Source organism: Ipomoea nil, unplaced genomic scaffold (genome assembly GCF_001879475.1).
Source record: "Ipomoea nil cultivar Tokyo-kokei standard unplaced genomic scaffold, Asagao_1.1 scaffold3340, whole genome shotgun sequence".
In the NCBI taxonomy this organism is placed as follows: domain Eukaryota; kingdom Viridiplantae; phylum Streptophyta; class Magnoliopsida; order Solanales; family Convolvulaceae; genus Ipomoea; species Ipomoea nil.
In genome coordinates this window covers 99165-111184 of record NW_017619768.1, presented here as the reverse complement: position 1 = coordinate 111184, position 12020 = coordinate 99165, and the positions used below count along the sequence as shown (strand labels likewise).

The 12020-nt window shown below is 35.3% G+C and overlaps 1 protein-coding gene and 1 long non-coding RNA gene across 4 annotated transcripts; both read left to right on the top strand.

Annotated features, from left to right (window-relative positions):
• Positions 1-175: 175 nt before the first annotated feature.
• LOC109170768 lies at positions 176-507 on the top strand. The gene is made up of 3 exons (XR_002052488.1): positions 176-248; positions 326-366; positions 463-507. It is a non-coding gene; the product is annotated as an uncharacterized LOC109170768 (long non-coding RNA).
• Positions 508-3989: 3482 nt separating this feature from the next.
• Positions 3990-11945, top strand: LOC109170769. Of its 3 annotated transcripts, none has more exons than XM_019319924.1 (10): positions 3990-4233; positions 4525-6274; positions 6370-6718; positions 7826-7910; positions 8060-8116; positions 8282-8341; positions 8422-8643; positions 9017-9285; positions 9379-10579; positions 10781-11945. In XM_019319924.1, exons 2-10 carry the CDS (start codon positions 4657-4659, stop codon positions 11276-11278), a joined length of 4359 nt encoding a protein of 1452 aa, XP_019175469.1. In that variant the 5' UTR covers positions 3990-4233; positions 4525-4656; the 3' UTR covers positions 11279-11945. The 3 variants fall into 3 exon arrangements, with proteins under 3 accessions (XP_019175469.1, XP_019175468.1, XP_019175467.1); XM_019319923.1 differs by having other exon boundaries at positions 4518-6274; XM_019319922.1 differs by having other exon boundaries at positions 3990-6274.
• Positions 11946-12020: the final 75 nt, after the last annotated feature.

Below are 12020 nucleotides of genomic sequence, written 5' to 3'. Positions count from 1 at the left end.
GTATTCAATTTGTATTAAAGAAGGTCTACTAATTTAGAGATTTTATCTTATTAATTGTTTTTCATCTCATATTCTGTTTTTTTTGGTGTGTTCCCTGCAGCAAGGTTTGTACCAGTATCTTTCTTCTTTATTTCTTTTCACGCTATGGTGTTTTTTGGGGTTCGAACTGAGTTTACATGCGCTTCCCGAGCATTATAGGAGATTGATGACAGACCCAAACTCGCCTACTATTGATTTTTATCCCACTAGTATTTTTTATTGCTTAATGTATTCATTTTTTTTTAAACGTAATGGAATTGTGTTTATATGGTTGTTATGCTTGTAGATTTTGGAGTGGACATGAATGGCAAGAGGTTTTCTTGGCAGGTATTGATTAAAACATTTATAATTTTGCTTTCTGAGAAAGGATATCTTCTGTGATGTTTATCATGCAACTAAATTAAAATATTTCTTGATGTCAAGGGCATTGCCAAATTGCCTTTCATTGATGAAGCTTGGCTCCTTGCAGAGATTGCAAATGTTGAACATACATTTTGACGATAAGGTTATCTATCCTTATTACCCAATTGAGCTCAAAGAGATTAGTATTTTAATCGATCATGTAATCAAATTTTAATTGAGAATGGGTATTTGTAGAATTTTAAATTTTATTTTTTTTATTAGTAAATCTTACCGACCACTAGGTGGTCGGTAATTCAAATTTTTTAATTTTTTCTTTGTAAATTTTACCGACCACTGGTGGATGATAATTCCGACCAATTACCGACCACCAGTGGTAGGAAATATGCTCTCTTTATCCAACAACTAATAGTTCCGACCTCCTAAAAAAGAAGCCGGTATTTCCGACCACCATGACTAGTTGTCGGTAATAGCGTGGGCTTTTTTTCCGAATCCATAAAATGGTCGGTAAGTTGGTCGGAAACTGCATTTCCGACCGGAAATCTCCCTTTTCCGACCACTTTTCGGTGGTCGGAAAAATGCAGAATTCCAGCAGTGTAGTTATACCCTATAATTAACACAATCAACTAACAGCTAACAACCATTTACCAAACATAGACATAATTGTTTGTTTGTTCGATTGTTCATTTCTTTAATTGTGTTTTCTATTTTCACATAATTCTCATCTCTTCATTCGAACTAGCTTCGTCCAAACATAATAATACACTTTTGTGCTTAATCCCCCCTATTCAATTCCCTTCTGATCCACTCCTTGAAATGATATCCCATGTGAGGATACCCTAACACACATCACTCCATCACGGCTAAAACACATATATGTCAAAATAGTACATGCACATATTAATGTTTGAAATTTAATGGTGAACGGTATCCAAAAAATCAGTCATTGATATTGTCTTTCGATCTCATCACTAATGATATTAAAGAAGTAGCTAGAATTTTTTCCAATCTTGACTTTTTTGTTTGTTAAACAGTCTGTTAAGAGCATCTCCAAGGGAGGTTACATATCGGAAAAAATCAGCTCCATCTCACCATTTCCTTAATTTTTTGGTCTCCAACGTGCAGCAGCAAAACACCAAATCGCCAAATATTTTGGCGTTGATGACCAGTACGTGCTGCGCCATATACGAAAACTACCATTTTGCCCTTACTTCTTTTTATAATTTCAAATGTATCATTTATTTGTTTTATATGTAATTTTTTATTTTGTTAAATACGTATATTTAAAGTTTGTATTATTAAATATAAATTATACCATTTTAAAGATCTCATTGAGACGATCGAAACAAGATTAATATTGAATATATATTAATTAAAATTTCAAATACATTAAACATAACTAGAACATAATAAAAATTAAAATGCATATGACATAATATTGATATTAGAAAATACAACACAATTTTGAAAAATATTGTTAAATTCAATTTTTTAAATAATTAATGTTACGAAAAAAAAGCAACGTATTTGTGAAACGATATAATAATTCTGATAATTAAATGTACTAATGTTTTATGCTATACTATTATTGTGGAATAAACTAAATTTTAAAAAATATTGTTAAATTTGATTTTTAAAATAATTAATGTTATGCAAAAAAAATTAATGTTAATAAAAATTATTATTTACATCACTTGTTATATTTTATATTAAACTAATTAAATTCAAACTAAATTATATTAAACTAATTAAATTTGAACTAATAATTGAGAAATCAAATTAGTTTAGTGTAGAAATTTGGTGTTTTGATGTTTTGGTGTAATTGAGTTGGAGATGAATAAAATTTAGTGTGAGAATATTCATTCTGATGTGATATTTGGTGGAGAAATTTTGTGAATTGAGTTGGAGTTGCTCTAACATGGTCAGTCATTTGTTAATTCGGAAAGCCTTGTCAAAGTCTAGCTGTATCGACTATTTCTTAATCCCTTTTCCTTCTTTAGTTCATGTTATGGATCTTGACTTAAGTTAATCATTTATACGTCTTTTTGCTTTTAAAACAAAAAATAATTAACACAATGTTTTAAAATGCTATTTAATATTGTTTATAATAGTACCATTTTTCATACTAGAATTACAGCACGCATAATACTTATTATGCGACACATAATTATTTTAAAAAATAAAAATTAAAAAGGAAACATTTTTATTTTTTATTGATTATTGAAACAAATATATAGAAATGTGATGATTTTAAAACATAATTTTAGGAAAAAATTCATTATATTGACAAACACGCAAGTCCTAATAAAGTTTGTCATGCTTTAAAATCATCCATTTATGTCTTACTTGTTTCCAAAACTTTCCATTTCAATGATGGCCCTAACCCTGCTTGGCCTATAACTAAGGAATATACAACATGCATTCTTATTTCTTACTCTCAACTTGTACTCCTTCTCACAAATTTTTAATGTAGATACATTCTCTGTGACCCACATAGTGAAAATAGCCAATCTTTGTTTGTCATGTCATAGAGTACAAGTAAAGGAGTAGAATTTGGAAGTACAAGTAAGAGAGTAGAATTAGGGAGTACATGTAGTAGAACTCTATAACTAAAAAGGTCAGGCCTATATGTATAAGGCATGTCATGTTTATATATATATATATATATATATATATATATATATATATATATATATATATGAGAACGTTTAGGTGCGAATGGGTTACTCAGGAGAGAAATGTGAATGAATATCATCCGTCCATGTGTCCAGATCAACAAATCAGATATTATTTTTAAAAAACGATGCGGTGGCATTTTTATAAATAATTCGAATTTTGATGCAAGTAAATGTGTTATAAATGCAAGTAGCTGGTGCATCTTTGTAAGTAAAAAGTGCAAGTAATTTTACCCTGTTAACATTCGTACACCTAAGCGTAACTACTTATAACTATAGATGCACCTAGTTATAACGTTAGGTGCACTTGTATTGAGGCTCAGTGTAAATTTTACTTGCACCTATAATACATTTTACATGCACTTGTAATACATTTTACTTGCACTTATGTGCATTATATGAAACTGCTACTTGCACTTGTAATATATTTTACTTGTACTCCGATGTTCAATTATTTATGAAAATGCCACCACATTTTTTTAAAAAAATCCGTGTTTCTCATTCATTAAATTTGAACACGTGGACAGATGAATACCATTCACATTTCTCTCCTGAGCACCTATTCGCACAGGAGTGCGATCCTATATATATATATATATATATATATATATATATATATATATATATATATATATTTCATATGAGAACTAAATTTTAGGTGTAAATGTGTCGTCTAATTGTGATTGTTGCTTTTGTTAGATATGATGGTTGTAATTTTTTTTTATTATTTTAATTAATTGGCTTAGGCTCATAGCTGTGGTAGTGTTTCAAATTGGTTTATTCGTTTCATACTACATTACTACATACTCCCACTTTCAAAAAAAAACATTACTACATACTCCCAATTTGATACTTTGCAGAAATTTGAATGGTCATGAAACGGCGTCGTTCGAATTGTTAGAATTTTGAAAGGAAAAGAAAAACATTTGAAACGACGGCGTTTCTTAATAATATAAATATCCTTCTCGCTATTCGGACCCGGGAATAATCAGGCTTCTTCTCCTAATCCCTAATTTCTCCCGCGATCAATCAATCTTCCGGCGAAGAATTCATATGCACTTAAGCTCTCATTGAACGAACCTTTAGGAGAAGGCGGGGGAAAGCTTGGGGGCTTCTGCGTTTCTGCTGGCGTCCAGTACATCTTGCTTCTCTTGTTTGGGTAATTGAATGGTTTACTGTTTTGCTTCCTTTTTATCTATTCTGACGATCTGCATTGAAAAAACTAAATTTTGGACTGAATTGAGGGGATGTTCTGAAGAAACTGGATTGTAGGAGTAAATTGTGGAGCATATGAGCATATCATTAGTGTAAAGAAGGGCAAATTACTGAACATATTGATCGACACTCAAATTTTATAAATGCATACCTAACTATACTGTAATCATGTGATCTGGAAACCCCTTCATAAGCACCAGTTCTAACATATCACCGTTTTCTGGCAAGCTAATAGAGCACCTTTCTAGCCCATGAAAGAAGAAGCCCAAGGTTCTGCTTATCTTTGAAGGGATGGTCTAGTTCTGGCCAGTTTAAATGCTTGTCGGGATTCATTTGCATAAGCATTTTCTTATATTTTGTTCTCAAGATGTCATCATGTTCAGCTGTGCCATCTATTGAATTTAAGGATTCCAACCAACAAAATCTTAACCATGCTGTTGGAAACTCTTCCAACAATGGCAAGGGCACTGAAGAAAATGAGGACGAAGGAGAAAATGAGCACAAGGATGATGTTCAAAATGCAAATTATAATGGGACTGAGTACGAGGAGGATGATGAAGAAGAGGATGTAGATTTTAATCCCTTTCAAAGAGAAGTTATTTGTCCAGAAGCTTCTTCTAGCCTGAGCTCGGAAGTTGAAGGTTTGGATGCTGATGTTGCTGACAGTGGTGACAATGTTTCTGAAGTTTTGAAAGGTTATGATGGAGTGAATTCACTAGGTCTACCACAGGACTGCCTGGCTGGTGATACTGAACATGGTGAAGAGATTGTGATGCAAACTGAAGCCTCTTCTGGAAAGCTTATGGAAAAAGAAACTGTTTCAGTAACTCAAACTGAAGATGAAACAGTAAACATTAAGAAGAATGTATCAAACAGAGGGACAGATTGTATTCAGGAGCTTGCACCCAAAGAGTCTACCACTGGTGCAAATTCAAAGATGGCTATTATGGATAAGGATGATGAGGATGCTATATGCAGGCGAACCAGAGCACGGTATTCACTTGCTGGCTTTACACTTGATGAACTGGAGACTTTCCTTCAGGAAACAGATGATGAGGATGATATTCAGAATGCTGATGATGAAGAAGAATACAGAAAATTTCTAGCAGCTGTGTTACAGGGTGTAGATGGAAGCTCAACAAATGCACAAGAGAATGAAAACATTGATGATGAAGATGAGGATAATGATGCTGATTTTGAGCTTGAAATTGAAGAGGCATTAGAGAGTGACCTTGATGAAAACATGAAGGATGATATTGTAGAGGAGTATGAGGCTGTTGATCAACGACCTAAGACTAGGCTAAGTAGGCGCCAAAAGACATCTGTTGAACATAAGAAAAAGGTTTCAGGAGAATCAAGTAGGCCATTACGCCCTCTGTTGCCATATTCACCAGTTGCTTCATACTCTGCACTTGCAGGGAAAGGCTTGGTTCCTAGGCCTGCAACACTTTGTCTGCGTCCTGTCAATGATGGATTTATAAATGGATTTACTCCATATCAGATAGGACAACTGCACTGCCTGATACATGAGCATGTTCAACTTCTTATTCAGATATTTTCTATTTGTGTTCTTGAACCTGTCAGACGAGACATTGCTTCTGACATTCAGAAATTGATCTCCGAAATGCTGTGCAAGCGTGACGAAGTATTAGCACAGGGAAGGGTACCATACCCCCAATTTTGCTTCTTCCCTCAACATATTCATCCATCAGTGACTGGTGAAGCTCCAGATGTTTTGCCGGGACAAAGTACCCATGGATTTTCTTCTGCCTCTGATATGCAGAAAGACTGCTCTTCTGTGCAGCCTTCTAATCGAACTTCTCCTTCAACAGGACAGGTAGGATATGCCTCAAATGAGCAGGAGGGATGCTTGCGAACTCCTGAAGGCTCCTCCTGGATGCCTTGCATAGGCAATCCAACACTTTCTGTTCTTGATGTGGCTCCACTCAAATTGGTTAGAAAATTCATGGATGATGTTTTATCAGGTATGTCATGTGGGAAAAATGAATTTCATTTTGTTTATTAACTCAAATTAGGTCCTGATCCTTATTTTACACTATGTATTGACAATTGCTAACAGTTGCACAAGAATACCAAAGGCAGCCACTAGGAGCTACCAATGATGTTCGCGCTGAAAAAGTTCCCCTTTTTCCTGCTTGTAACATTCAGCTATCTGCTGAAACAGACTGTCATGCTTCATCGTCTTCATCTGTGGACCTTACTTCCTCATCTAATGTTCAAATAGTGAAAAAGACATTGGCTGCTTCACTAGTTGAAAGGGCCAAAAAAGAATCAATTGCACTTGTTCCAAAGGAGATTGCTAAACTGGCTCAGCAGTTCTATCCGTTATTTAATCCGGCCCTGTATCCTCATAAGGCACCTCCAGCAGCTGTGGTGAACCGGGTGCTCTTCACTGATGCAGAGGATAAGTAAGTTGATGCTCTGTGTGTGTATGTACATACATATATTGATTAGTACTGTAAATGATATTGACTTTTAGCAATGCTTATATGATACATGCTTTGAGGAAGTCTTATTTGAGATATTAATAAATTACTAAATAGTTATTTAGAAATTACTAAATAGTTATTTACCTTATTATTCTTAGTCTTCGAATTAATTTAGGTAGTTTAATTATTTAGAAGATTTCAACAGATTACTTAGCTTATTTAGTCATTCTATGAGTTGTATTTTACCCTATAAAAAGGGAGTATTATTCAGAATAATAAGAAGCAGAAAATTAATCCCAAAAAGGGTCTAAGGGAGTTTTGGGTCTCAAGCAAACCCAGTGTCTTCTTCTCTTCTTTTCCTTTTCCAACTATTATTCCTTCTTCCTTTTTCCCTATGTTTTCTTGTCCATGACGGGAGCACATAACATTATACCTTTACTCTTATACTAGTCACTGCTCTTCTGTGATTAGGAGAATTAATAGTAAAATAAAAACATAAGGTGATTAATGCAGGCTAAGTAGACCCATTACTAAACTACAATGTAAATGATTCCCAACAGTAGATACAATATAATATCACTGAAGGAATATTTTACTCGATTTTCATGTTATTTGCATTTCTACTTATACAGTAATAATATCAGTTCTGTTGTGTCCACTTTAAAAAGAGAAGGTTACTTGGCTACTTGCTTCTTCTTATTTATGAAAAACATTGATATCAATTCCAAACAAAGGTTGCCCAACTTCTGCTTGCAAGATGTTGGAAATGGAAGTTAATTAAAAACTCTTCATCTAATTGATATCAATTCCAAACACAGCATGGGATCAGTTCTTCACAAAAGTAGCATCATTAGGTTCATAACTTTTGAAGCTATGAAACTTGTTCAATCTACTTTTGGGTACATAAGAAAGTTGTTCAGCATATTTGTATGTTTATTTAATGGTCTTCATTTTTATTTTTTCACCATTTAAAAAAATAAAATAATGGTCTTCATTTTCATATAGTCTCATATAATGCTGTGCTGCTTTTACTTATTATGATGGAAATCTTGAAATCTTATTTTGTTCAACCTTGCTGTCTTGTAGATTATTGGCTTTGGGACTCATGGAATACAATACGGACTGGAAAGCTATTCAACAGCGGTTTCTTCCTTGCAAATCTAAGCATCAGGTGATTTTCATATTGACCCGGTATTGCCTTTTTGTTGCCTGTTTCTCTCTTCTTTTTTTTTTTTTTTTTTTTTTTTTTTTTTTTTTAATGATTCTGTGTCTTATGAACCACTTTCACTAAAAGCAGTTCCTGTACTATATTTTATGCAGATTTTTGTCAGGCAGAAGAATCGCTCATCAGCTAAAGCACCTGAGAATCCAATAAAGGTAATTAACTGCAATTTCAGTATATGGCGTGAAAGTTGTCTTGAACATCAGCAGCTGACCATTTTCATGCATTGGCCTGATTTTATTTTTCTTTTATCGAAATATGTTTTTAATGTTATCATGCATAGTAATCTTACCTGCAGAAGTTACTCCTTGATTATGTAGGCTGTTCGAAGGATGAAGAACTCCTCGTTGACCGCAGAAGAGATTGCACGTATTGAGGAAGTATGCTTGTAAAGTAACTTAAATCCATAATTCCACTATTTTTCCCAAGCTGTCTAATCTTAATTGCCTAAATCATTCAGGGTTTGAGAGTGTTTAAGCTTGACTGGATGTCAGTGTGGAAGTTTATTGTTCCATATAGAGATCCTTCTCTGTTACCTCGGCAATGGCGTATTGCTATTGGAACTCAGAAGTCATACAGATCAGATGCAAATAAAAAGGAAAGGCGGCGCTTATATGAATCACAAAGAAGAAAGTCCAAGGCTGCAGCTTTGGCAAGTTTGCACTCTTCATCAGAAAAAATGGTACAGTTTTTCTTCTATACTAGTTCGCATTGCTGAACTAACATTTCCCACCTGATTGGCTGCTTTATATTATTAAAATTAGTAAAATCAGATATGAAGTCATATAGTCCTCAGAAATATATATATATATTTTAATGGTCTTTAGCTTTTATGTATTCAATAATTGTTTCTGATTCTTTCAAAATACTTATAAAGTCTCAATCTCATATTTTGAATTTAATACAGTGTAAATGTATAACAAAGTACCATGTCCGCTAAACAAATATAGTATTGTGTGTATGCCTATTTTTGGTGGGAGAAGAGGGATTCCTTTCATGAGTAATGGACTCATGGTACTATCTTATCTTAAAGTGAGTTGGACTTTATTTTGTAGGATAATGGTGTTGGTAAAAATGTTGAAGACAAGAATAGTGCGGACGATTGTACGGATAAAGATGATGAAGCTTATGTTCATGAGGCATTTTTGGCAGATTCAAGGGCTGGTGTCTCAGTCATCTCGGCAACAAATCCTATTCCAAATCTAGCAGATGAAAGTCTTCCTTATCCACCAGAAATGGGTGGTTCTCAAGTTGGAGAGAGAATAAATGAAATTGGCTGTAGAGACCCTCTACCCCAAATCAACCAGTTTCCTATTTCTTTAAAGTACTGCTGTTACTTGTATAATCCCTCTCTTATGAGGCTGCTCATTTTACATTTTACATTCTCCATTGAACCATGTTTCATATCTGATTTCAGGTCATCCAATACTGAGGTGTTTATGCGGCCATATCGAGCCAGAAAAAGTAGCACTGCACGCGTAGTGAAATTAGCCCCACAGCTGCCTCCTGTTAATCTTCCACCAACTGCTCGTGTGATGTCACAGTCAGCATTTAAAAGCTACCAAGGTGTAGTCTGTACAAAGGTTTCTGGTGCTAAAGCTTGCCAGGATGTAAATGCCACAACAGATAATGATCTGCAAGTTGCAAGTGCTGCAAAGACAGGACTCAATTGTTCAAGAAGAGATGTGGAAGTCGGGAGTATCACTGCTGAAAGCAATACTAGCACACGGCATCATGATGATGAGTCTGAAGTCCTCAGGGATAGACAAGTGGTGGAAGAAAAAGATGGCCCAGATCTTCATATGCATCCACTACTTTTTCGGGCTCCAGAAGATGGTCAATTGCTATATTATCCATTGAATTCTGGTCCTAATGCTTATAGTTCATTCAACTTTTTTCCAGGCAGTCCACCCCAGCTAAATCTGAGTCTCTATCGCCAAACAAACCGTGGTTTTAACTTCTTTAACAAGGCTTTGAAACCTAAGGGAAAAGCTTCTACATCATGTGGTCTTGGCTTTCATCCACTTCTACAAAGAGCTGCTGATGCAAATTGTGTCTCAGAAACTGCAAATTCTGTTGCCCAACCCTCTACTTATTCAGAACTACCAAGGGAAAGACTTGCCCAACCTCCAAGCTCATTAGGTGCCTCTCGAACTGAGTCATGTATGAATAATAGTTTAGTTGCTGCACATCTTAAACCCACTAGTCCTATTGGAAATTATAGTGAACCCGATCTTGAAATGCACTTGAGTCTTACATCCAGAAAGCAGAAAGCTCTAGAAAGATGTGTGACTGATCATGATGTTGGAAGATCATCGAGAAGTATTTCGGATACTGAAGTGAGGTCTCCAAATACAAGTACTTTAAACAGAATGAGCAGTAATCTTGGTTCAAGTGCTCAAGCATTGGCCATATCCAACGAAAAGGATATTGTAAACAACGTTGATGACATATCAGGCCAGTCTCTTCCAGAAATTGTGATGGAGCAAGAAGAGTTGAGTGACTCTGAGGAAGAAGAAGAAGAAGAAGAAGAAAATGTGGAGTTTGAATGCGAGGAGATGGCAGATTCAGAGGGAGAGATATCTCATTCTGAGCAGATCACTGGTGGACGAATTGAGGTACCTTTTCATTATTTCTTCAGCATTTTGAACAGCTCAATATTGGAAAAAATACCTTTTTTATTTTTTTTATTTCTCTAATATTGTTTAGAAATACCTTCAAGTATATTATCTTGCGGCAATATATATGGCAGCCTATTGCAGTAATAGTTATTTCCTTGATGGTTTTTTGTTTTGGTTTAATGGTCCAAATTTTATCAGGAGGCGGACAGAGTTGCTAGTGATGAAGACTCTGACGATCATGTACCAGTTAGGCGTAGAATTTCAAAAGAGAATTCTTGTAACCCCTCCCAAGGCAATATGACACGGTTGGTATTGAGAGATAGAGAGAGATATAGCCAGCCCAATTCCTTGTGCTTGAATTTGAATTCATTTCCACCTGCCTCACCTCCATCAAAGCTCAAGGATACTACTAGTGGTTCTGTTGGCAAAATGCAAAAGCCTGCTGGTTCTAAAAGGCCTGGAGTGAATGTTATTCTTGATGAGAATAGTGCGAAAATGGAGAAGCCTGCTGCAAACATTATTCTAGAAGAGTTGAATTTGGGTTCTTTGGCTTCCTCACTCAGGAAACCAAGAAAACGTGCACGTAGAACAGATTCTATTCCCAATACTGGAGGATCTAAAAAAGGAATGCCAAGTTTGAATTCGGATATCAGCATAGAAAGCTCAAAGAAAACCAATGAAGGTGAAATCGATTGATTGATTGATTCTCTCTGTGACAAGCTCGGAGTATTGGGTGGGGTTAAGGAATAATGAATACAAGCCAAGCTGAGATGGTGAAGATGATGGTGGGGCAGGGATGAGCCAAGAAAATTGGTTGGTGATGTGGCAGGAATTCTGAGGGAGCATGCCAAGAAAAGCCCAAACCTTGTGTTGATTTCAGGATGCAGAAGTAATGTGGAAGGAAGCAAGAAAAGAAGGTAAACTAATTATGCGTGCTGATGCTATTATATTTCAACCTTCACAGTGAGTGTTAGTTTGTAAAGTTTGCAGGCCCTGAGCTGGCCTGGCATGGCCAAACGTGACACATTCAACTCAGTTGTTGAATAGATAAATGCGGCCCCGCAGTGAAATCTCGTCTGTACAAAAGCATGGGAAAAACGAGTTTTGATTTTTGATTAGGAGGAAAAGGAAAATGATGAGAATTTCCTGGAGAAGAGGGAATACACATCGTATGTATCTCCATTGTGTAGAAACAACAACAAAGATCCTGCAAGGTTTTATGCGTAAGCAAAAGTTCTGTTCTTGGCTTCTTGCTAAGGGATCTGAAAACTTTTTTTTAAAAAAAACATTTTATCATCAATAGGTACGCCGGTCACAGCCACCATCCGGCCAGGCATATTTGCTATTTTTGGGAATTGGGATTAAAAAAAAAAAAGAAAAAGAGCAGAGGCTATCATTAATTTGATTTATTTATATATGTAAAGGAAAAAAAGAGAGA